The sequence below is a fragment of the Lissotriton helveticus genome, chromosome 7, assembly GCF_964261635.1.
Source record: "Lissotriton helveticus chromosome 7, aLisHel1.1, whole genome shotgun sequence".
Taxonomy (NCBI): domain Eukaryota; kingdom Metazoa; phylum Chordata; class Amphibia; order Caudata; family Salamandridae; genus Lissotriton; species Lissotriton helveticus.
The window spans coordinates 1963305361-1963331144 of record NC_136068.1 but is presented as its reverse complement, the minus strand read 5'-3'; the positions used below and the strand labels follow the sequence as shown (position 1 = coordinate 1963331144).

At 45.2% G+C, this 25784-nt stretch overlaps 2 protein-coding genes across 3 annotated transcripts; both read left to right on the top strand.

Moving 5' to 3' along the window:
• Positions 1 to 5676: 5676 nt before the first annotated feature.
• LOC144770985 (uncharacterized) lies at positions 5677 to 8755 on the top strand. 2 transcript variants are annotated; one of them, XM_078655854.1, is made up of 4 exons: positions 5677 to 6413; positions 6522 to 6620; positions 6762 to 6902; positions 7098 to 8755. In XM_078655854.1, exons 2-4 carry the CDS (start codon positions 6560 to 6562, stop codon positions 8753 to 8755), a joined length of 1860 nt encoding a protein of 619 aa, XP_078511980.1. In that variant the 5' UTR covers positions 5677 to 6413; positions 6522 to 6559. The 2 variants fall into 2 exon arrangements, with proteins under 2 accessions (XP_078511980.1, XP_078511978.1); XM_078655852.1 differs by having other exon boundaries at positions 5677 to 6620.
• A 342-nt stretch (positions 8756 to 9097) lies between these two features.
• Positions 9098 to 19671, top strand: LOC144770019 (uncharacterized). Its single transcript, XM_078654212.1, has 2 exons — positions 9098 to 10910; positions 19643 to 19671. Exons 1-2 carry the CDS (start codon positions 9098 to 9100, stop codon positions 19669 to 19671), a joined length of 1842 nt encoding a protein of 613 aa, XP_078510338.1.
• Positions 19672 to 25784: the final 6113 nt, after the last annotated feature.

Here is a 25784-nt window from a genome sequence, read left to right as displayed (position 1 = left end):
CTACTGACACCCAAGGAACGTCAGTTGCCAAAGGAAAGGATGATATGTGTTACAACCTACTGCAACAAAAGCAACGAAATCAAGAGAGTAATAAACAAGCACTGGGATTTGGTAGCCGATATTGTTGAATGTCCTGAACCACCAATGCACGCCTTCAAAAAGGCGAAAAACATAAGAGATCACGTTGTACGTTCCCTGCTGGACACACCACAGCCACCAACTATACAAAGACTTTGGAATCTTCCGGAAGTGGTTGGACACTTTCGCTGCACGACATGCAAAGCCTGTCCGACATGTTGGGAGACCAAACAAGTTACCAATAACAATTTAACGGTAGATCTCAAATCTTTTTCAAACTGTAACTCCAGCGCTGTCATATATGCAGTCATTTGCCCATGCGACCTCATGTACATTGGTCAGACCAAACAAAAAATCAAGAACAGAATTTTCCAACACTGCAGTAGGATACGTTGCCAAACCACTGGTGCACCCATGGTGGAACACTACATGGAAAAGAACCACACACCCGAATCCATGAAGTGGGTGATATTGGAAAAGATCACTCTAGGACCTCGAGGGGGTAATCTCAACAGTGTCCTGAATATCAGAGAATGCAAATGGATGCAAAAGTTTGATACCATAAACAGAGGACTCAATGAACTTGATTCAAACTTTGCACAGATGGCAGGACTCGATCCCGAGTAATCACTGCATAATTTTGAAAGAGACAGATCATACACATTAGTAACACGCCTCAGTAGTAAGATACCAAGGGTTACGTAGAAAGACTAGCTACCACGTCAGTATACTTCTGTATCTGCCATGTGAAGAGATGAAGACGTTTAAAAAGACATCCCATGGTTTCACAATTGTATCACCTTACAGTCTAATTATATAACTATCACAATTACTGTCTGTAGCAACTGGGAACAACGGACTGTAAGAATGTGTTCACTGTAAACAGTGTATAACCATATGTCTATATAACATTGATTTGACATGGGGTACGTTGTTGCTAGAAGATAATCCAATAAGGTTGTAATATGCGGAACAAACATATGCTGTTTTACTAAGGGATAATATCATCACTAGATTTCATGAGGAGTAGCAATGTGTTACATCATATGGAGTAGACATAAGCTGTTTTGTCAAGCACGGTAGAACACGTTAGATTGAATGAGGAGTAGCGGTATGTCTTTTGTAATGGACATTTTAAACATCACTTCCAGAAATGTATGAAAAATAGTATTGTGAGCATTTTGAATGTGCATGAACACATGTACGATACTGTCAACCCATTACTCATGATATGCACATAATTCAATTCAGAGAACAAATAATGTAACCTAATACCTGGCATGAGTGTTTGAATGTCATGAATCACGTATGCTGTCTCGCAACATAAGACAACTGTACCCCTTCCATCCCAAGGAAATAAACAGCCGCATTAGAATAAAACAGATTTCCATCTCAGGGATTTTTTCTGACATTGCGGGAAACAAACTTTGTAGACAATCCCACGAGCCCTAACACGGCATACGCACAGGAAGCATCTGATTGGATGCCTGGGACGAGCCCTCCCGCACCTAGCATCCAGCGGCAGCACCGCGCGGACTGTCACTCCACAACTTGGGAGAACGTGACGCACACGGTCTGCTGAAGTACCTCGGCAGGTAAGGTAGCGTAATTATGTTTGAGAAGAAAGCTCGAGCTATACGAGTGCTGGTCCTTAATTAAGGCTTACTAGCCGTGGATACATATCATTCCCGCCGAGTGTTTAATACAGAACGAGCACGTCGAATGCACGAGACGGCTCTAACACACTACTCCTGTGTTTAACTCTAACTGTATTAACCTATCTATGTAACTATAAACCACAGAATCACGTGCATGTGTTTCAAGGACACAACTGCCTTGGTTGTTGTAACCGATCTTTTGAGTGATCCACGGGTCCCATTCAGAATATCTATCTCTTAACGCCATGTAGAACTGTGTCCCCTTTACCCCTTTTTCTAAGATATGTCCTACGCTCCGTTTTTAGAATGCAGGGCGGAGCTAAATGAAGACACAGTTATGAAGAATTTCAAGTGAGCTTCGCCACATTAGAAGATGACTTTTCCAAGTAAGTGCTAACCAAACAGTAGTACTACCTGACTTATTATGAGGGGTACAGCAATCCCACTCATAAACCTCCCCTATATATTTCAGAGAAGATTTGGAGCACTACCAGGCCCCAGACGTGACGCAAGTTTCGCCGTCCTCCACTCTATATGTAGGTAAGTAGTAAGCCGGGATACCACTCATCAAAAAATCCTGGTCGCAATTTTGACATGTCTGGTCGCAAAAGGCTGGTCGCAATTTTGACAGCTTTTGACATGTCTGGTCTTAAACTTCTGGTCTCATTTTTGACAGTTTAAGACCAGACTGTTTAAGACCAGGGTTTGATCTGGCCTTAAACAGTCTGGTCTTAAACTTCTGGCCTTAAATTTAACAGCTAGGGCAGCAAAAACATGTGGTAATTGTGTATGTGTTTAAAAGTGCATAGAAAAACTGCCTGGTTGCAGGCTGGAATGTCTGGGCACTTTTAAAACTGGGGGTTTGCAGCCTGCTGTTGTTTGAACAGCTGCTGGGGCAGGCCTGAGTTCCCCAGCCCAGGGCCTGGGAAGAAGAATGTGTCATGTAGGTGTCAAAGCTGTAAAGGGTCCTCACGGTCTTAAACTCCTGGTCTCAATTTTGACAGTTTAAGACCAGGACTGTTTAAGACCAGGGTTTGATCTGGCCTTAAACAGTCCTGGCCTTAAACTTATGGCCTTAAATTTAACAGCTAGGGCAGCAAAAACATGTGGCAATTGTGTATGTGTTTAAAAGTGCATAGAAAAAAACTGCATGGTTGTAGGCTGGAAATGTCTGTGCATTTTTAAAACTGGGGGTTTGCAGCCAGCTGATGTTTGAACAGCTGCTGGGGCAGTCCTGAGTTCCCCAGCCCAGGGCCTGGGAAGAAGAATGTGTCATGTAGGTGTCAAAGCTGTAAAGGGTCCTCACGTCTTAAACTCCTGGTCTCAATTTTGACAGTTTAGTTCCAATTTGACGTGGCTGGCAGGAAATTTGACATATGAGTCCCAAGGTAGATTCTGTTCCCGGGCTCCCTAATTCCCAGGAGAAGGGGTCACGTAGGGGTGAAGAGTTTTACACCGGCCCCCATTGTCTAACCCCACTCTTCCCAGGATAGGCCTTGAGTTTGAGTAACAGGTGTCAAAGTAAACAATGTTGTACTGTTTATACTGTACAAGGATATAAAAAAAAAGGTTCCCATCCAAAGGCCACCATGACATTGTTCTAAACACCCCTCAAGTCATAAAGGGGTGTGGGGGGCTTCTAATTAGCATGCTAGGACAGGTATAAAAAGGCCCCTCATGGAACACTGCCAAACACCCATTCAAAAAACCCCCTTTGAGGAGCGACTGGCGTGGATTGTTCTGCTGTACCTGGAGGACTCCTGCATCTACAACCCAGTCAGAAAACCTTTGTGGATTTCTACACCATCAAGCCCTTCAAAACCTTGGGGAGTGACTGGCCTGGATTGTTTTGGAGCCAACCCAAGGAACTTAAGGCAAGAATGGACCGGAGCAACTTTTCCCAGATTGACACCGCCTGTCAACATGTAGAGAAGGTAAATAATGGATGGCGCAATGGTGTATTAGGGTGTACATGTAGTTTGGAAAAAAGTTGCACTTTTAAAAAAATAGTACTATGTAGTGTGGATTGTAAACTGTTAATCTTTAAGGCGATGTGCTGTGTTTAATGTGAATAAAGGTTTTGTTGAAGGATGGAGTTTAAAAAGACCTGAATTGTAATGTAAAGGTATTTAAAATGAATAAAGGTTTTGTTGAGTTTAAAAAGCTATGTGTGTAGGTATTTAGTGTTAATGGGGTGGTGACGTAGGGTAGAGTTTGCAGGCTATGTATTTAAGGGGCATAATGTTGTAGGCCTTAGGAGGGTACATGCAGAGTGGAACAGGGTATTTTACAGCTCATAGAAACATTTAACCACACTGTAACGGTACCACAGGGGCTTTAAATAATATACAGGGCATATAATTAAAAAAATTAATAATGCCTGGTTGCACTCACCAAACCGCTGTAGAGAGTTGGAGGGGTCCATGGAGGGCTCCGGGGTCCTTGCTGCTCCTTGGGGGGTCCTGAGGGCCTTGTATTTAAAAAATAAATAAACCCTGGGGCCAGTTGTCCAGGGGGGCTCCTGGTGGGGCGCCATAGTCCCTTGGGGTGTCCTGGGGGTCTCTGGGTCCCTAGTGCAGCGTTATTTTTAAAAATATGCCCCCAGAGCCCGCTTGCCACGGGCGCTGCTCTGGGGGTGGGGGTCGCGGTGTCTCTGGGCCTCCGCGGCCGTTCCTGGTGTAAATAAAAGGCCCCCAGAGCCCGCTTGCCTCGGGCGCTGCTCTGGGGGTGGGGGTCGCGGTGTCTCTGGGCCTCCGCGGCCGTTCCTGGTGTAAATAAAAGGCCCCCAGAGCCCGCTTGCCTCGGGCGCTGCTCTGGGGGTGGGGGTCGCGGTGTCTCTGGGCCTCCGCGGCCGTTCCTGGTGTAAATAAAAGGCCCCCAGAGCCCGCTTGCCTCGGGCGCTGCTCTGGGGGTGGGGGTCGCGGTGTCTCAGGGCCTCCGCGGCCGTTCCTGGTGTAAATAAAAGGCCCCCAGAGCCCGCTTGCCTCGGGCGCTGCTCTGGGGGTGGGGGTCGCGGTGTCTCTGGGCCTCCGCGGCCGTTCCTGGTGTAAATAAAAGGCCCCCAGAGCCCGCTTGCCTCGGGCGCTGCTCTGGGGGTGGGGGTCGCGGTGTCTCAGGGCCTCCGCGGCCGTTCCTGGTGTAAATAAAAGGCCCCCAGAGCCCGCTTGCCTCGGGCGCTGCTCTGGGGGTGGGGGTCGCGGTGTCTCTGGGCCTCCGCGGCCGTTCTTTTTAAAAAATAATCCCCCACGAGCCCGCTTGCTGCTGGCGCTGCTCGAGGGTGAGGGGTGTAGGGCTCCGGTGTCCTTGGGGGCTGTGAGGGGTATATACCAGCCCCGGGCTCCACGTGGATCCAGCAGCAGGCAGCATGGCGGCGTGAGCTTCTCCGGGGCTGCTGTGTAAGGACCGCCCCCAACAGTGATGAGTTGGAGACATCACTGAAGGGGCGGCCCTAACCCTGCAGCCCCGGTGTGGTTTTTTATTGAGAATTAGCTAACGCTGGACTTTACCCGAATGTGTCAAAGCGCTTTAAGATGAACCTGCGGCAAAAACATAAGGACTCACGATTACATGCGCTACATAAAAGATACATACAGAATAAAACCTCGAGGCTGCAGGGCAGGGTCCGCCCCTCCACTGATGTCACCAGTGATGAGTTGGTGATATCACTGGAGGGGGGCGGACCCTGCACTGCAGCTCCGAGGTGTGTTTTTTTTTTTTTTTTTTTTTGTTTTATTAGCTAGTGCGAACTGTACACGAAGGCTGGCAGAGCGCTTTATATATGACCCATCTGTAAGACATTAGCACTAAGAATTGCATGAGTTACATAAAAAAAAAAAGATACAAGTAGAAAAAAATGTAGCGCAGACTTTATCCCAAGTTGTCAGAGCGCTTTACACAAGAACCGGTTTGCAAAACATAGGGACTCAGGATTACAGGTGTTACATAAAAGATACAAACAGAAAAAATACTGCTTGTTAGCGCAGACTTTACCCGAAGGTGTCAGAGCGCTTTACATAAGACACAGTTGCAAAACATAAGGGGAGTGACATGTGTGCCGGTTACAAAAGCAAACGTTAAGTTACATGAGTAATAAATAAAGTGACAAGTGTGCAGGTTACAAGAGAAAACAAAGTACAGTTAGAGCTATAATACTCTAATATAATGCAGAGACTCGAGCACAAGAATAAGCATTATGTAGTCAATTGTGGCAATGGCGCAACTATTTAAAGCACTCAAAATGTGAGAGTTATTAAACAATGTGTTACAAGAGAAAAGTGGCATGTACATGTTACAAAAGAGTAACCGGTATATAGGGTAGTGGTTAAATGTCAGAAGGGCCAGGTGTACCTAAAGTGGTTTACCCCATAAGCAAAGGATATGGCGCAGGTTGTTTTTTAACATATGTTTTAGCGCAGCACATGCAAAGCTTTTTTAAAAATGTGTGTTGGTGCACCCCGCTTATCAGGTTTTAAATGTATACAGGAATTGTTTGAAGTTGTGATACTTTTGTTTAAGAAAGGCGTTTACTAAAACCGCTGCTTTTTTTTTTTTTATTTTTTTTTTAATGTTTAATACAGGTGCAAGACCCTGCAAATGCAACCGTCACCAATGTGTCCCCTGCGCTGGCCCCAGCTGTAATAAATAGCAACGCTGGGCACTTGTCAGCCCCGCAGCCAGGTATATATATATATATTTAGAGTTATGTAGTTCTACGTAGTTTTGTACACCCGTCTCTCAGAAGTTCTCTTTTTTCTAATGGGCTCTCATGTATGTATGCTTTTACAGCTTATGACCCTGACCTACAACAAGCTTTTGACGATTTTATGGAGTACATCGAGGCTCAAGACGCTCTGAACACTGTGCAAAACACTTCAGTTCCTACAGGTAAATAAAAAGACAGCTGTTATTTAAACTGTCTAAGACGCTGGGTAGTTGGTGGGGTAGGCCAGAGTCCTGACCCTGAGGATGTATAGAGGTAATCATCAGAAAAGATGTCTAATGTTGGGTATTATTTTTTCTTTACAGATGTCCCTACGTTATGCCAGGACGTCGTCAAGGTCCAAGAGGCGGCGCAAGTTTCAAAAGAAATCCCTTTGAAGAGGAAAGCTTCAACTTCTAAAGTGGGACCATTGTCAAAGAAAGGAGCTGCAAAAAGACCTCTTTCAGGTGTGTTTTTTTTTACAAAAGGGCGTGAGAAGTACTAGAGGTGTTACAGACTCTCAAGCAGAAGGCTACAGCTGGTTGTAGCAAAGCCTATATCAAAAAAAGGTGGCTGTGTAGGACGTAGCCCGATGGTGCTTGTATGTGTATTTTTTTTTTTAATGCTTTCTCTAATATATATATTTTCTGTTTATATTTTAGAAGCGGCTCAGAAACATGCTGCTGAAGAGAGGTCGGTGGCGCCCTTAACGGACATAACAACATCCGTCCAGAACAACGGAAGCGGCGCGAAAGGCGTGAGTAGGCGTGTACGCCAGGAAAAACTCTCTACCTACTACACACCAAGCAACACGCTGAACAACCAACTACAGCAATCTATTCTGCACAGGGGTGGGGTCAACACTGGAGGCCTGCCTACAAACCAGGCCTCCCTTAAGAAGAAACAGCGGGACTCAGAGAACCTCCCCAAACCTTTAAAACGTGTGAAGGCCTGTAAGGTATTCACAGATCCCCAAACAGAACAGTTAAACATGAAGAAGAAGACACCGGAGGTGCTCCAAGAGGGTCAGGCAAAGCTCTTAAGTCCTGAGAAGAAAAGCCCTAGCACCCCTGAGCCCCAAGCTAGCCCCTTAGATTTATCTATAAAAAAGGATGCTAAGCCCTTGAATGAGACCTATACAACCTTGAGCCCCAAGGAGGTGTTAGTTGCACCTGTGGGTGTAGAAGAGGCGTCGCCACCACAACCCCCTAAAACATCGCGCCTCTCAAGGAAACATCTGAAGCTGAAACCGGGGGTCCCTAAGCTACAGTTAGCAGAGACCCTCAGCAACCCTAAGGCAACGCCGGATCCACCAAGCGTCCTGAAACCCCAGACAGTGCCAAATAGAATAACTGTACATGTAGAGGTGCACGCCCCTGAACAGCCCCCAAAACCGGTTGTAAGTGTTCAGGCACAGCCTAGGGTCTCAACAGGTGATACTGCGCAACCCCTAGAAGGTCCTTCTACCACGATTAGCAACTCTCTTGAGGCGTTGAGGGGGTTGGTAGACAACATAGGTAGAACCCCAGAAGCGGTGTACCAAGGGTCTTTGAGCACAGAGGGTTTACAGAACACAGGTAACCAGGCACCACACCCTACCACCGACATTTCAACTAGGCCCCAGGATTACAACGACACCTCCTCACAATCCTCATACCCTTTGTCCCCGAGTACCCCTCCAGGAGCATACGACCCTACCAGCCCCACGGCCATTCACATGTACACCCCCGTGTCCAGCCCCTCTGCCAACCCCGTGTACAGTCCTGTGTCCAGCCCAGCTGCCAATCCCGTGTACAGTCCTGTGTCCAGTCCCATGGCCAGCACCTCTGCCAACCCTGTGTACAGTCCCGTGTCCAGCCCCGTGGCCAGCACCTCTGCCAATCCTGTGTACAGTACCGTGTCCAAACCCGAGGCCAGCACCTCTGCCAGCCGCGTGTACAGGTCCGTGTCCATCCCATGGGACATGCCCGTGTACAGACCCGTGTCCAACCCCGCCTTTGAGGGTTGCAGTATAGATGGGACTGGGGGGTTGCCTCCATTTATAAGACCTCGCAAGGTGTGCCCCCCTAAGCAGGAACAAGATGGGTCTGTAAACACAGAAGATGTATTGAAGACACACGTAAGAGAGATACAGATGGCGGTTCGAAAATTAAAACGGCAGGCGAACCGTGCACTCATAAGAATGGATATGGGGTATTCCAATCTCATCAACAAGAGGGAGGCCCAACATCTGGTCGTGGCCAGGGTTGGGGTTTGTAAAAAAGACATCATACAGATGTGTCAGGCGGCTGTGGCCGACATACAAGGTACACATTCATGACTATGTAAGCACCAACCCCTAAAGACCCCCACAACCACTGGTGCTCATAAGAGACCCTCAAAATATAGCCGTACGGTCCAGAGGTTAGTGACAAAGTCTGGACGCTTTTTAAAACTGCTCAAGCAACGCCCAGTTGGTACCCCACAAACCTTCAAACAAGACCCCAATGTTTCCATAGAACCCTTCAAACAAGACACCCCTGTTTCCCTAGACCCTTTCAACCACGGTACCACAGCTTCAAGATCAACGCCTGAAGCATATAAGCCAGCACTTCACCACCGACAATACATAGGGGCAGGGTCTAACATCCCCAGGGTCGGCCATTTAAAGGGGGTAGGGGGGATGGCAAAACTCCAAACAACGCAACATTCAGAAGGACCCAGGGGTGGAACTGTAGCGGGGGCCTCCATGAACAAGACATCCAACGACAGCGACCTACCTGTTCAGATAGGCTGGGGCTTGGTATCTAGAAAAGCCTGGGCCCGTAAAAAAAAACAAAAGTGGCTTAATAGTACAAAGCAACGCCGGCTTTTAATAAATAAGCTCAAGAAGGCTAGAATATGCGCTACCCGCAGGTTTACAAGGACCTCTGAGACAGGGACCACCCTGACCTCCCAAAGTGACACATCAGAGAACACCTCCACAAATCACACTCCTACTGATGAGGGCCCAGAGCCCTTGTTTTTAGAGAGTGTTAGGAGTTACACTCGCAATGTAGAGAGGTTTAGGGCCGTAGAACACTATGAGGAGTTTAGATTTGTTAACCTACATCAAATAACATCAACCACTCATGGTGTTCTGGCTATACATCAGGCTGTGCAGGAGCTCATAGAAAGGTTGTTACACGATGTGGGGCCTAATGACTTTTTCCAACTCCGCTTCCAGGGGCAGGGTTTTGACACACCGTTGTTCACCAGGCGGAAGACCCGAGATGTTTTTGATGCTGTGCAATTTTTAGAAAACCTCTCAAGGCTTTTACAGAGTAAGGCTGAACTAGTCGCCTATGGCACGTTTAGAGTCATAGCCCTCATTGTACGGGGGCGTGAGGGGGGTGTTTCCAGACCCTTAAAGAGCGTACTATACAGTAAAATAATTGGCAAGAAACAGAGGTGGCTGCTCAACTTTAGCAACGCCACTGCCAATACATGTCTGGCGGCCAGCATCGTGGGTCTGTTGATGACTCGCAAGACCCCTGACGCTGTCATCATGTCTAGAGCTGCTGAAGCCCATGAGGTTCTTGAAATACCTCCTGACCGAATGGTCGGCTTTGGTGATATAGGTCTTTTTGAGAACTATTTCGCCGTGACGGTGAAAGTTCTCTATCACAGCGGTTCCTGGAAGTACTTTACAACCGGGGAACCTGTGAGAAACAAGACCGTATATGTCCTCCACATGGAAAATCATTTTTACGGTATCTTGAACCTTAAAGGTTTTCTGGGGGCCAAATATGTGTGCGCCCACTGTGATCATATATACAACAATAAAACATACCACCAGTGTGAAATGTGTTGTAAGATGTGTCAGAGGGACGGCTGCATAGAAGACGCTACCCTAAAGGTGAGGTGCGGCATCTGTAGGTTGTTTTGTCGCTCGCAAAACTGTTTGAGCATACACGAGCAATCTTACAGCTGCGTCCCTAAAAAGGACTGTAGCGAGTGTGGGCGGTATGTGGCAGTGAATCACAAGTGCAAAGGTATGATATGTCCCCGTTGCCATGTATCTTACAAAGCCGGTACCAACCATCAGTGTTATATGGTTAAAGGTCCATCTCAGACCAAGACCGAAGACTATATAGTGTTTGATATAGAGTGCACACAAGAGACGGGGGTACACCAGCCTAACTACATTTACGCGCACCATCTAACTTCCGACGACAGTTGGGAGTTTGAGGGACGAACGTGCGTTGGTGATTTCCTGAGCACTTTCATTCAGGCCAAATTCCAAGGATATACCATGCTAGCCCACAACTCGAAAGCCTATGACTCCTTCTTTATTCTACGAGACATGATTCGTGAAAAGATACAGGTGGAACTCATAACCCAGGGGTCTAAACTGATGCTGATGACGGTATGTCCTTTAAAAATACGCTTCATAGACACCCTGAATTTCCTACCCATGAAATTGAGCAAGCTGCCAAAGGCCTTTGGGTTCCCAGGTTGTAAAGGGTATTTTCCACACTTTTTCAACACATGGGCTAACCAGAATTATGTGGGACCCATGCCGCCTCCTGACAGCTACGGGGTTGAATACATGATGCCTGATGAGAAAGTGAGCTTTCTAGAGTGGTACTCTGAAAACCGTGAAAAGGAGTTTCACTTTCAAACAGAGTTGAAAGCTTATTGTCAGGCTGATGTAATGATCCTCCGGCAAGCTTGTAACCTTTTCAGAGATGTTGTGGTGTCTATGACTAAAGAAGTCAAGGCCTTGAAACCTAAGACATTGACTAAGAAAGTCAAGGCCTCGACATCCAAAACCCCTGAAATACAGCATGCGGTCGAATACATAGACCCATTTCAAAACGTCACTCTGGCATCCATGTGTATGTCCATCTACAAACACATGTTTTTGAGGCCAGAAACTATCGCTCTAGTACCGCCAGACCTCTATAACGGTAAACAGAAACGTTATTCAACCCCCTCTATCCAGTGGCTCATGTACGTCTCTGAGAAGGAAGACATCCAGATTCAACATGCATTACAGGCTGGTGAATTCCGCCTGGGCCCCTATTACCTGGACGGGTACTCTGTAATTAAGGGTGTGCCGACAGCCTTTGAATTCAACGGCTGTTTTTACCACGGCTGCCCCAAGTGTTACAAGCCCCACGAATATAACAAAATGCTGGGTGCCAAATTTGAACACTTATACAGACGTACTCTGACAAAGGCCCAGTATGTTGAAAACAGTGGCTTTGCTATGAGAGTTCTTTGGGAGCACGAGTGGTTAGACATGTTAAAAACCGACACAGACCTCTGCTCTTTTCTTAAGACTCATGATTTACCCACACCTTTGGAGCCCCGAGATGCCTTATTTGGGGGGCGTACAAATGCCATACAACTGTACAAGGCCGTTGGTGAGGGTGAGAAAATACACTACTATGATTTCACCAGTCTGTACCCTTTTGTGAACAAGATGAAGTTGTACCCGGTTGGTCATCCCACCATCATCTATAGAGATTTTAAGCCCCTAGACGAATACTTTGGGCTTATTAAATGTGAAATATATCCTCCTAAGCAGCTTTACTTCCCGGTGTTACCATGCAGAGTCGATGGCAAGCTAATGTTCCCCCTCTGCCGAACCTGTGCGATGCTTAAAGAGGTTGACGGCTGCACACACACCGAGGAACAAAGGATGCTCACAGGGACCTGGTGTAGCATCGAGGTACAAGCTGCCTTAGAGAAAGGGTACAGGCTAGGTAGAGTACACGAAGTGTGGCATTTTAAGAGCACTACAACACAACTCTTTGCCCCCTACATTAATTTGTTTCTCAGAGACAAGCAGGAGGCCTCAGGGTATCCTGAATGGTGTACTAGTCAGGATGCAAAACAGAAATACATCGATGACTACTACGCTCACGAGGGTATCCGTTTACGATCCCATCTGATAGAGGTCAATCATGCACGCCGACAGTTAGCCAAACTCTGTCTCAACTCCTTATGGGGAAAATTTGCACAGCGCACAAACCTTTCAAATACTACCTTAATATCAGATCCTGATGAACTGTTCAAGTACCTGTTTGCCCCATGCTACGAGGTGTCCAGCTGCGAGTTTATCGATGACGATACCGCGGCTTTGTGTTGGAAATATGCCCAAGAGTACCCCACATCGAGTAACAACATAAACATTTTCATAGCCTGCTTCACGACAGCCCACGCTCGTCTAGAGCTTTACGGGGTTATGGATAAGCTCCAGGATCGCTGCTTGTATCACGATACAGATTCTGTGATTTTTCTGAGCAAGCCGGGGGATGAAGACCCTCCTCTAGGAGATTATCTGGGTAACCTAACCAGTGAGCTAGATAAGGACGAGTATATAAAAGAATATACTTCCTCAGGGCCTAAAACATACAGCTACCGTACCAACAAGAACAAGGTGTGTATGAAGGTCAAAGGGATAACATTAAATGTCAGCAACACCCTAAAAATCAATTTTGATAGCTTGAAGAATCTGGTGCACGAATACGTTACAGCAGACGATTCTGAGAATGCTAAAACCATAGTCGTGAACCAACCCTGCATAGTCAGATCCAAAAAGAAGTGGGAAATCACAACCGAGCCTCTACATAAAACATTGCGAGTTGTTTTTGATAAAAGGGTCCTGACCACCGACTATAAAACACTGCCTTATGGTTATTAGGCCCATTAGAGAGACAGCCGCCACAGCATGGACACCAGGTTACAGCATCCATTCTCCTGCGTGCTAGCAGGACCCTCAAACTGTGGTAAAAGCTACTTTATAAAAAAGCTCTTAGAAAATGCCAACTCTGCTTTATCACAAACCCCTAACAACATTGTGTGGCTTTATTCATGCTGGCAGCCTCTTTATACAGACTTGGGCAGTCGGTTCCCACATATCAAATTTATAGAGGGTATACCGAATAACCTCAACGATGATGAACTACTACCACCAACCCTTGTAAATATGATAATTGTTGATGATCTGATGCGTGAAGGTGGTGATCATCCAGAGTTAGAGAGAGCTTTTACTCAATATTCACATCATCGCAATCTAAGCATCTGCTACATTGTGCAGAACTTGTTTTACAAAGGCAAGAACAGTAGGTCTATAGCTCTCAACGCTTCATACCTTGTTTTATTTAAAAACCCTCGGGACAAACAACAAATAGCTGTCATAGCTAAACAGATGTACCCCGGAAACACACACTTCTTCATGGAGGCCTTTAACGACGCTACATCAAAACCCCACGGGTACCTGTTGGTAGACTTAAAAAATGAAACTCTAGAAGACTATAGACTAAGGGCCGATATTTTTCCCCCAGAGCTACCTGTAGTTTACACACCAAAGCCCAAGACCAGGCCCTATAAAAAGCAGCGGTGAAGTCTTTTAGAACCATTTACAGGCCAGCCCTTATAACGCTCAGTGGTGACCATGTCTACACACCTACGCCGCAATTTAGCTCTCCTGAAAATGCTTGTTACAGCCAGCCCCCAACACCGAAAGGCCATCCTGGGCACCGCTTCTGACGATTTAGTGGCCGCCATTTCAGAAATAGCCCTAAACACCCTAAAAGGCAACGTCCCTATATCAAAGCGTCAGTTACAGGTTCTGAAGAGGAAGAAGGGGCTCATCAAGAAGCTCAGTAATAAAAGGGGCTCACTCATAACAAAGAAGAAACTGGTGAAACAGTCTGGAGGTTTTATAGGTAACTTGCTGGGCATAGCTATGCCTGTAATTACAAGCCTCCTCTCGGGTCAGTGATGGATCATGCCACAAAAATGTATCTGGTTCCTAGGCAGCAAATGGAGCAGCTGGGGTCCACCACGGACAATGCCTGGGATATCCGTAGAAATGAGACTCTACGCCTGGATACTGAAATTAAGGACATTTTGAGCAGGACTGATCTAAACCCCTACGACAAGGCTAACCTTTACAACAGCACTCTAAAAAAATTCTTAAATTACTACACCCAGTGGAATACTGAGAAGAACAAGTTGACTCTATATACCCCAGACTCTGAACAACCAGCTGCTCAGGCCCCCGACCCTCAGCCCCTACAACCGCCTCCCGATGGGGCGACAGCTTCAGATACCTTTGCTGGAGACCTCCTAAAAAATATAGGTCAAAGGCACAGAGGGGCTGCGCAGATGCTGATGAGTAAACTAGCCGCTTCTAAAGACCTAGCCTCTTGGAATGAACGCGGTGAGTTTCTCTACAAGGGCCAACCTGTTGCAGGGTCGCATATGTACGATCTAGTCAAAGGTCTGACCCACCCCAAAATCCTAACGCCTCAAAATGCACCGAGAGGCTGGGAGCAGTTTCTGAGGGCCGCTGCTGAACTCAATATACCCTCCACGCTTGTTGGTAATAATGAACACCGGCGCCTGCTAGACAATTTGAAGAGTCCCCTACTGCCATCGCCTACAGGTTCTGAAGGCCCTAGACTATCTCCTACTTGGTCTACCCCTACCCAGCCGACGACATCTCGAAAAAAAAAAAAGACATTGCCCCAGCCATCCATCGCTTGGATTTTTGATTAATTGTGTGTGATTTTTTATTCCTATGTTTCTGCAGTAAAGTTTTGTCAACTAAATATTTGTAATAAACACCTTGTTATAACTTTACAAACCGTCTCAGTCGTCTTTCAAAAAATCATTTCATGTTGCATGTATATTGAAATAACGAGTCTGAATGCTTGTTTTTTAAAAAATATAATGTCTTTTATTTTAAACGTTCAACTTTAGACATACAACTGTTATAAACCCTTACAGTTTTGACAAGGTACATATTCTGTTTTCACAGGTCTGACCGACACCCAGGTGTTTTCTTTTACATATTTCGCAACTATACGGTCATTGTTAACAAGATCCCCCGGATATAGATTTAAGAAATTTCTAAACGAAAGACCCTGTGACATTTTACTGATAAAATAAATACAATGTTCCCCGCATGTGATGGCCATGGAATCCTGCACCCTTAGTTTGTTATACTCCACCACAGCTGCAGCTTTTTTCACAAACTTGAATATAGGAGTTGTATAGAGTCTGTGCTCAGGGAACTCTGCGGTACTGTCAAACACTATAACCTTATCAACATCTATAAACATGGCCGCCCAATGTGTCCCAGCCTGGTCATGCGGGTCTGTGTTAAAGACTAGGGTGCAGGGCCTTTCTGCCCCTATTTCGCCTGGTAACCCATCGCTAGGGAAAACACCCAAAAAGTATTTCCTAGCGTATTTATGTCTGCTTAAGAAGTCACGTATCTGCACCGTATCCATTTCACCAATGTTTTTAAAGATAGTCAAACAAAATCTGCCTTGCGTGGTTGATCTGAATGATGCTGTCGAATACAGAGAATACGACCATGTTCACATTAGTCTGTAGTGGAGCTGCGAATCGTATTTCAGCTTTTAGATTCCCATTTTTGACCAGGTTGTAGTGATCGCCATCTTCCATGTCCGGTGTCAGGTCGAATGCGAACAGCGTGTATCCACGGCCATAGCCTTCTCTTGACACGGCTACACCGCAGTCCCTTTGATGCTTTCCTGTTATCGAAACCAGTCCTTGATATTCCCTGATGTAATGCCTTGCTTCAAAACTGGGGGTGTAGGGTTTTGCAGGAATCACATTGCCCTCGTGGACCAGCGCTGCGTAGTTGATGTTGTAGTGTTTAAAATTGAAGGGGTTTGAGCCATAGGTGCCACTAAAAGCTGTATTGTCCACAAACCCTATGATGATGAGTTTTGGTAGCTGTCCCAGAAATAAATTCTGCTGTTGTGTTAAGCGGGTACCTGCAGGGATGCTGAATACCTTCAGAGCTACTCTTTCCACAGCGTACTTGGCGTTGGATATTTGCAAAGCTTCGGCGTGCGCTAACCTGACGCTCGGGGACACTTTCACTCTCTTTACAAACAGACTCGCAGACAGTATGTTCAGCTTGTACTGTTCAGCATCCCCGTTGATGAGGCAGAATGAGTCCTTGTTGCGATTGAGCTTGATCTTAAGATCAATTCCGTTGATGAGCAGTTTATCTTGGAAGAAGAGGTCCGAATGTATGCGCCCCAGGAGGTCAAAGGTACGGCTGGCTGCAGCATGCCCCGCTCTTTTTATAAAGCCCTTATTATCACCATCCAGAGCTGTGATTTCAAACTGACCGTGTGTATCCCTGTGAAAGAGACCCGCTGAAAGTTGTGTGTCAAGGGCTTCGCTACTGTAATTTAGAATGCTTTCTATGTAGGCTCTGTAGGCGTACATGTTATCGTTCTGGGTGATGAGTCGGTCGCCCAGGGTGATGTCCACTTGATTAAACATGGTAGCTAGAGGGTAAGCGATCGGTGCCACTTTAGCGTCGTCGGCAATGTCGGACCCATCCGCTTTTACGATTTTACACATAAGATGCAGCAGAGTGTTGTTGAGATCCAAATACATATCCGTGGCCCCTGACACATAAAACTCTATAGGTGCCAGAGGTGTCAATGCTGCTAAAGGTGACACCTCCATGAAGAAGCTGTTTTCGATGCTTGTCTGCGTAGGTTTTAGACTAAACAAGTCTAACTCTGATTTGGCGCACTCTCCAGATCCACAATGTACGAAGGCCATGGCTGTGTTTACAAGTCTTTAAAAAATATTTACTTTAGAGCCGGTTCGTTTCTTCGCAGCTCTCTTCCGTCTTGGAGCTCTTCTTTTCTGAGGACGTTTTGAAGAGGTCCTCCTTTTTTTATAGGGGGCTGGGGGACCCCTGCGTCTGGAAACACGCCGTTTCCTTTTGACACTAGCGCGTGGCTTATACATCAAACCAGCTCCTTCTTGAGGTTGCTTGTTCATGCGCTCTGCAACCGCCGATGTAACAGACCCCACCACCTCCTGGGCAATGTTCGTGGCAGCAGCCTTAACATGAGGCTTTGCAATTTCATAGCCTCTTCTCAGGAAAGGCATAGCTCTTCTAAACAGACTCCTAAAGAATCCCCCTAATCCCGCCCCGTACATAACAGGTGAACCTTGAAAGTACGGTGGTCCTCCATAACCGGCTTGACTTCTGTAATAGTCTCTGTACATAGACGGATCTCCGTAGGTTTTCATAACCACCATGATGGCTGCTTAATACCCTCTGTCGTGTCTAGGCCTTAAATGAAGCTTGACAATAACTTTCCCGTATTTAAAGGCCACCGGCTCAGACTGATCATCGTAGATCATAATTGAAATAGTGTCAAAATGGTTTTTAGAAACTGCGACGTAGTCGGGTTTGTTAAATTGTATGTTGACCATGGTATTATTATCACCCTGTACATGCACCCACCTTAACAACGGCGAGTAACTATCACCTATCCTCTGAGACTCTACAATATCGCTGTACACATAGAGCGTGTAGAACCCCCCATTAATATCGGGGCACGTGTGATCTTGTTCCACGGGGCTTTTCACATGTTGTACTGTCCCTAAAATCCTTCTTAATTTACCTGAACAGTTAAACAGGTTGTTTCGATTTATGGATTTAAGAAACACCTTCCTTCTCACATTATCTAGCGCCAGATGAATATTCGGATGTGGTTCTATACTGGCTATGGATTTGTTGATGGCTTCGATAATGCTTGTTACGTGTGGGTAGTAGCCTGGTGGGAAGGATGTGTGTATGCCCATGGGGTCCTGGTCCCTCTTGATGTAAAACTTGGTTTCAGCCGCTGTAAATGTATTCCATGTTCTAGGGTATTGTATTTCTGTTAGGGCGACCTCCCAGTCCCCCTTCAGGTCCACAGCCTTAGCCAATTTGACGGTGTAATTAGAAATCTGATTGTTGGGGAACATGTCCTTAGAAGCGTTGGATGGTAAGGTTATATAAAAGGGTGTAGTCTCCATCGTCGCAGCGGCTTTTAGTTCACACACCCTTCAGGGAGCTGGCCAACACCCAACTGTTAAATTTCTCAGGCCATCCGCGCCATTTGACATATGCCTGGCTCTTAGCACCGGTACCTTTCCTTTTCAGAACCTTTTCAACCCTATACACGCGGTTTGGATCATCGGGCACCTTTTGTAACTCTTCCTTGTAAAAGGATCCTGACACCGTTTCCCCATCGTAGTCCTTTAGCCTGTAAATATACACCCCTTCCTTAAGCTCCACACTTTCCACTATAAATATTTCATCACTAAAGGTCTGTTGGTAACCCTTCGTGAAGACTCCTTTCAGTTTTGAAATCCTGACGTGATCACCATTTTTAAAAACAGACTTCTTCACCTTTGTACCAAAGTTAGACCCATACACGTTTCTCCAGGCAGTTAACGAATTATCAGTTGTTACCTCTTCAGGTGCCATTTTGATGGTCCTATGATAACTGGCATTATATACAGCTATAAAAGCCTGTAGAACATCCACGTATCTGTATGTATTGTTGGCCGTAAAATACCGCCACATCTTAGACTTTAAAGTTCTGTTAAACCTTTCTACAACCGCTGCTTTTACCTCCGTGTGTGTTACAAAATGTTGAACATTATGCTGCTTTAATAATTTCTGAAATGACTTGTTTAAGAATTCTTTTCCTGCGTCTGTTTGTAGTTTTTGAGGAATACGCCCCTTATCGAAGATGGCTTTAAAAGCGTCTGTGACGCTAGCTCCACTTTTATCACGCATCGCCTCTGCATACGCATACTTGGACAACACATCTATGACTGTTAATATATAACACACACCGTCGTTATGTTTTGCTATATCTTGAAGGCTGATTATGTCCGCTTGCCACTGATAATCTATACACGCATTAACGATTGTGGGTCGCCTCTTAAAACGTCTTCTGGCAGGTTTATGTAGTGAATATGCCTCCTCTCCTGATAACCATGTCTTCACAGCTTCTCTGCTTACAGACTCCTTTTCAGCCACAGCCCTTCTATATAGAGCTGCGCCGCTTCCAAAGCTGCCAACCCCTCTTGTATCATAATAAAGTTTTCTTAACAGGCCCTCCGACATGTTAGCGGTCATTACAGTACAGGAAATGAAAGACGCTTGTTTTGTGTAAGAACATTTTATTAAAAAAGAATGAGTATTACCATATCACAGACATTTTACATTATTACATAGCAAGTATGGTTTACATAAAGGTATCTTGAGGGTGTAACATTCTACTACATTACTTTAAATGCACGCTATAAGGTCACAATACAGCAGGCCTTATCTATTATAAAACAGCCTTTGTGGTGCCAAGGATACCACTTTTCTGTTTTTTAGATACAGATTACACAGGCGCCTTTCTATAAGTCTCTGTGCCATCTTTTTGTCACAGCACACACCTGTGCCTGGCATGCTTCTTAGTTTTGCGTAGGGGTCGTTGGCATAGCGTATCTCCTTGACTGCCGCTATCATGATCTTCAGCATGTTCGGATGGACAAAACTATTTTCAGCGCTCAGGCCGTGCACAACCCTTAGCAGCTTATGCATCTTGTACGGGTCTAGCATACTACATATGTACCGGATTACACGGTCTCTGTATGATCCGGATAGACACTCGTGCGCCCCCTGTTCAGGGTCGTTAATACGATGGCCGAAACACAGGCTGTAATAGTCCCTTTTGACGCATGTGTATACAACCACAGCTGCGAAACCTTTAACACTTGATATGTCATCAGTGGTGAACCCAACTCTGGTGAACCCTGGCGTTGGTTTTTCAGAGTCGTCGTTCTTAGAACACTCTTCACACTCCTTAGACATAGGTGTCCCCAGATTTGTGGAACTCCCCGTCTGGTTTGCACAGCATATACAAGACAGATTCAAGCTGCGACCTTTTGCAGTCTGCCCCTGGGCATCAGTTCTTTTCGGTGTTTCATCCTAGGTTCAAAAGACAAATATTGACAACCCGTTAGCGTTAGAAAGACAACAAACGTTCATGTAAGGGGTCTACTCCTAACATTTTTTTTTTTTTTGACTTACCACCACATTTTCACCATCCTCTGCAGCGCCTCTGAAATCTTGAGAGTCGGTAATATCCATTGGGGACCCTTCATCTTCCACGCTTGTACCAGGCTGTTGCACAACTACTTCCTGAGGACTCGTCATGTGAACATCCGGGGTTTCATAGATGGGTGTGTTAGGAGCTGGTGCTCTCTAGAGGGGCCAAAAGTAAGATTAACGTTTGGTAGTTGAAGAAATAAAATACATCCTTATGCAAAATAGTTGCTCCTAACATTTTAACTCACCTCCACATTTTCAAACCCCGCGTCGGCTACTCTGACATCTTGAGAGTCGGTAATATCCATTGGTGAGCCCTCATCTTCCACGCTTGTACCAGGCTGTTGCACACCTACTTCCTGAGGACTCGTCATGTGAACATCCATGGTTTCATAGACGGGTGTATTAGGAGGAACTATGGATTCTTCCTCATCCTCCAACTCCAAGAGCATGCTTTGCTCACACGCCAAACCGTCACTCGAACACTCGCTAGAGCTGCTGTAACGCTTAATCGGGTCCACCCGGCTCGGCCATTGCTTAACAAACCCCCAGCCAGAAGGTTCTCCTGGTTGAGCATTATGTTCCATTACCGCAGGTCTGGTTCTGTAAAAGCTACTGACGGGGATCTCTGAGCCACCAAACCAATGTTTTCTCTCAAATGGTTTGTAGCTCTTCCTTTCTGCCATGGTGACCCTTCACGTTGTCCAGCGGCTGCTTGCTACAACAGGCTCCTGACAAAGGCTTATATGTATTCAAAGAAATCACCACCCCTAAAAGAGGCGTATACCTCTACACCACAACAGGGACACATGGCCGTAGGGCTGCTTTGCCGCGCCTCTACCTCCAAAAAACAACCCGCCCCCTGTGACTCATACGCCCCTTCCGGGGCACCTGCCGGCCCTTGTCAACACTCGGGCCACCTGTCACTTGTTTGAGACCAACAGTTTAAGGCCAGGACTGTTTAAGACCAGGCCTGAGCACTCCTGGGCATGTCCATTTTTGCAGCCCTAGCTGTTAAATTTAAGGCCAGAAGTTTAAGACCAGACTGTTTAAGGCCAGATCAAACCCTGGTCTTAAACAGTCCTGGTCTTAAACTGTCAAAAATGCGACCAGGAGTTTAAGACCAGACATGTCAAAAGCTGTCAAAATTGCGACCAGCCTTTTGCGACCAGACATGTCAAAATTGCGACCAGGATTTTTTGATGAGTGGTATCCCGGCTTACTACTTAGGTACAGTTCTAATTAGCCTACATGTAAATCAATTTCCCACCACATAGACCATTAATGTAAGTTAACGCTATGTTTTCCAGGCTCTCTCTTCTGTCCTGACGAAGACCCCAACATGAGGAATAAATAACCCTTCTCACGCTTCAGGGGTCGAAACGTAGACTACGCCTCACTTCTTACACACCATAGAACAAAAAGAAAAAATGTGTCTTATCTATGTGTGATGTACAACGGGAACACTATTATTATCCAAATTGTAAAGGCGTTATGATATGAATGTGATGTCAACATTGTCACACCACCTTTACCTTGTCCCTCACAAACCCTTCACTCCCTTTCCTTTTGCACTGAGAGCACCAACCGATGCAATGCTTTTATAATTTAAAATGATGAAATTATTTGAATTGGTAGTTTCTGTATGCAGTTTGAAGGTACTATGAATTAATTTGTATAAGGATTAAATACAATTTATTTCTCATGACTGCATAGTCATTGTTCATTACGTTAAGTGTTTTGGAAGAGTAACTAGAGAATGTGGTGACTTAGAAATATATAAGAAACAATAGAATTGTATAAATATTTCTATTTGAACTTGGACCACCCTGTTTTTTGTACTTAGTCTAGCAAACTGGCATCATCAGTCTGGTACATATTGAAAATGATAAGGAAGCTCTTGCCTTACATCCCATTTGACGCCCGGAAAATGGTGGTAACAGCCCTGGCCTTGTCAAGGCTAGATTAGGGGAACGCCTTGTATGCCGGTGCCCAGGCCCAAATTGTAGCAAAACTACAACGCTTGCAAAATGCAGCCGTAAGGCTGGTGCTGGCCGTCCCCAAACATGAGACAACCGCCCACAGATTAGAGTCCCTCCACTGGCTTCCCATCACCAAAAGAGTGAAGTTTAAATCAGTCTGCCTGGCCTATAAGGAGCTTCACGGATCTGACTCTCAGTTTTTAAAAACCCATCTCAAACTGTACGAGCCTTCCAGGGACTCTTAGATCGAGCCAGGCCAAACTACTTCAGGTCCCTAAATACAGATTGGCCCGATGGGGATGGAGAAGCTTTTTATTACAAACAGCCAAGGCCTGGAACCTTCTCCCAATCTCCATCAAAAACAGTCCATCTTTGCTCGCCTTCAGGAAAGAAGCGAAAACATGGCTTTATACTGCCAGTTAGATCCTGTCTTGTCGATCCAGAGTTTCTTGAATCCTCCCAGCGCCAAGACGCCCAAGGGCGTTCGCGCGCTCTACAAAATTATAAATCAAATCAAATCAACAAACTTTCTTCATTTCAACAATAACTCTAATTAGCTCAGAAACAATGTTGCAAAGCAGTAGTCAACATTCATCCGACCAATTAGTATAATGTAAGCGCAAGCCCAGGAAACGGACACTATCAAGGATACTTGGGCATGAGCAGATAGTTATCAGGAATATTATTATTTACTGAAGCAACATAAACAAAGTACTACCTCGCGCCTACTCTGACTAACTAACCGACGAGAATTTCACAGAAACGTCTACTCACGGACAACCTTCAGGTTAAGTGCGCCGATTAGAACTCGGACGTGCTTCACATCCCAAATGTCTTCAAGGAAGAACAACTAGTGCACTAAAGGAAGGACCAAGTTGGCGGACATCTTGATTTTCCTATGTCATCAACTTGATCTCCTTTTTCCCCTAGGGCAAAGGTATCTATATCGTTTTGACATCTTTCCTCCCAGTGTGCCAGCAATAATTAGATTATTGATGGGAACTTTTTTAGAGGCTCTGACAGTACTTCCTCTCAATGAAGTTTCCATCAGTCTTGGTTTATTTGGGAACTTTTTGTGAAAAGCCTCAATTAAACATGGAGCATGAACATCTATGTGTTTCTTCCAGGACCTTTCATCTGTGCTGTAACCCTTCCAATCAATCAAGAAAAAGAGAACACCTCTAACTTTCTTAGTGTTAAGAATTCTTCGAACTTCATATTCACTTCCACCTTCAAAATCCAACGGGTCAGGAGGACTAGATAGACTTAAGTCTGGGGAAACTTTTTTTAACAAAGAGACATGGAAAACTGGGTGGATGTTAAAATTATTAGGAAGAGTCAAACGAAATGTTACAGGGTTGATCTTTCTTTCAATGGAATAGGAACCCACAATACGTGGTTGAAATTTACGGTCTCCCTTTAATTTCAAATTCTTTGTACTTAACCACACCTGATCTCCTACTTGAAGTTTTGGTTCCCTTTGTCTCTTTTTGTCAGCATAATACTTATTAAGCTCTTTAGCAATTTTTGAATTTTGCTCAGCTACTTGATGGATCTCAGCTATGTGTTTATCTATATATTGGACGGCTGGTACCTCTGCATCCTTACATTCGATTAGGGAAGTCGGATGTCTGCCTGAATTTAAATAAAATGGTGTAAATGCAGTAGACACATTTTTAGCATTATTATGGGCAAATTCAGCAGTCCACAGATTGTCTGGCCAGTCACCTTCTTCCTTTAGCAAGAAGAGTCTTAGGTATTGCTCCAGTTCTTGATTAGTGCATTCTGTTTGCCCATCGTTTTCTGGATGGAAACTAGAGAAATAACGGGTTTCAATGTGTAAACTCTTTGTATAGGCTCTGCAAAATTTGGAAACAAATTGGGAATCCCTGTCTGTGATTAAAACTTTTGTAATGCCTTGAAGTCAAATGACATGTTTTTTTAAGTGTTGAACTAGTTGTTTTGCTGTGGGAATTCCTTTAAGGGGTACGAAATGTGTCTTTTTTGCTAAAGATGTCTACAATGACTAACACTGTACTATAGCCTTGACTTAAAGAAAGATCCACTATGAGATGCAGGGAAACCGAGTGCCAAGGACATGGAGGTGTAGGAAGAGGTCGCAACAAACCCTTGGGAGACTGCCATTCTGATTTTCCCTGAGCACAGGTCCCACATCCGATCACATATCGCCTTATCTCCTGGTTCATGTGTGGCCACCAGAAGTTTCTTTTAATGAGATCTTCAGTCTTCTAAACTCCTTTATGACCGGCTAAGGGGCTGTGGTGACATTCACATAGCTCTTTCATAGGTACATACAAGGCCTTCTCATGATAAGGTAATTGATTTCTAATTTCTCCTATTGGATTTTCATCAGCCCACTGTCTCATTTCTTCTTTCCCTAATGAACAACGCACCTCTTATTCAAAGTTTTCCTTAGAAATTGTTTCCACAAAATTTTCCTCTAGGATTATTTTCTGATCTTCTATTTCCATCTTTTGTTTCTAGGTGCCTTTCCTAGAAAGGGCATCAGCCTTGCCATTTTTGTTTCCATGTCTGAAGGTGATAACAAAATCATAGTCGGCAAAGTACAAAGACCATCTAAGGTGTCTAGGAGTGAGTGTTCATGCCGATTTTAGAAACTGCAAATTTCTAAAGTCTGTGAAGACAGTCACAGTATGTTAGGCTCCCTTCAAATAGTGTCTCCACTCCTTGAACGCATCTTTAATGGCTAGTAGTTCCTTGTCTGTAATAGTGTAATTAGCTTCAGCTGGACTCAGTTTTCTGGAGCGGTAGGCCACCGGATGTAACTGCCCAGTTGCCTTATGTCTTCGGGAAAGGACTCCTCAGATCGCCAACTCTGAAGCATCAGTCTCAAGATGAAAAGGGTTCTATTGGGTCTGTAAGCACCAATTTGCATGGGTTCTGGGCCAGTTGAACCTCTGTAGGTCTACTTGCATCGGATCATACCCTGTGAAAATGGGGTACACTCTGTCAGAATTCCTTCCTTTTTTCACCTTTTCTTTCACTTTGGCGATAGTCAATCTCCAGAACTAAGTCTGCCAAGGCTGAGATCTCAGTTGGACGATACGGATCTGCGCCAAGGCATCCTTCAGTTTGTCTCTTAAGCCTGGATAAAAAACTGTGGCTCTCTTATGTTCAGGCCACACTGTTTTGACTACTAGTTTATTAAACTGATTAGGTAAGTTCTCAATTTGCTTGCCTAAGCTCCAATATTTCATTATATCTGTAGCCTGTGAAGCTTTTCTCCTGTCGAAGATCCGTAGAAACTCTTTCTTGAATTCCTCGAGATCATATAATATTGTTTTGTTTTTTTTTAGCACAGGCATGGACCAAGAGGCAGAGTCACAGCTGAGATAAGACACGATGAATGCAACACAGGACTGTGCGCCAGGAAATATGGTTGGGTGGCACATAAAATGGAG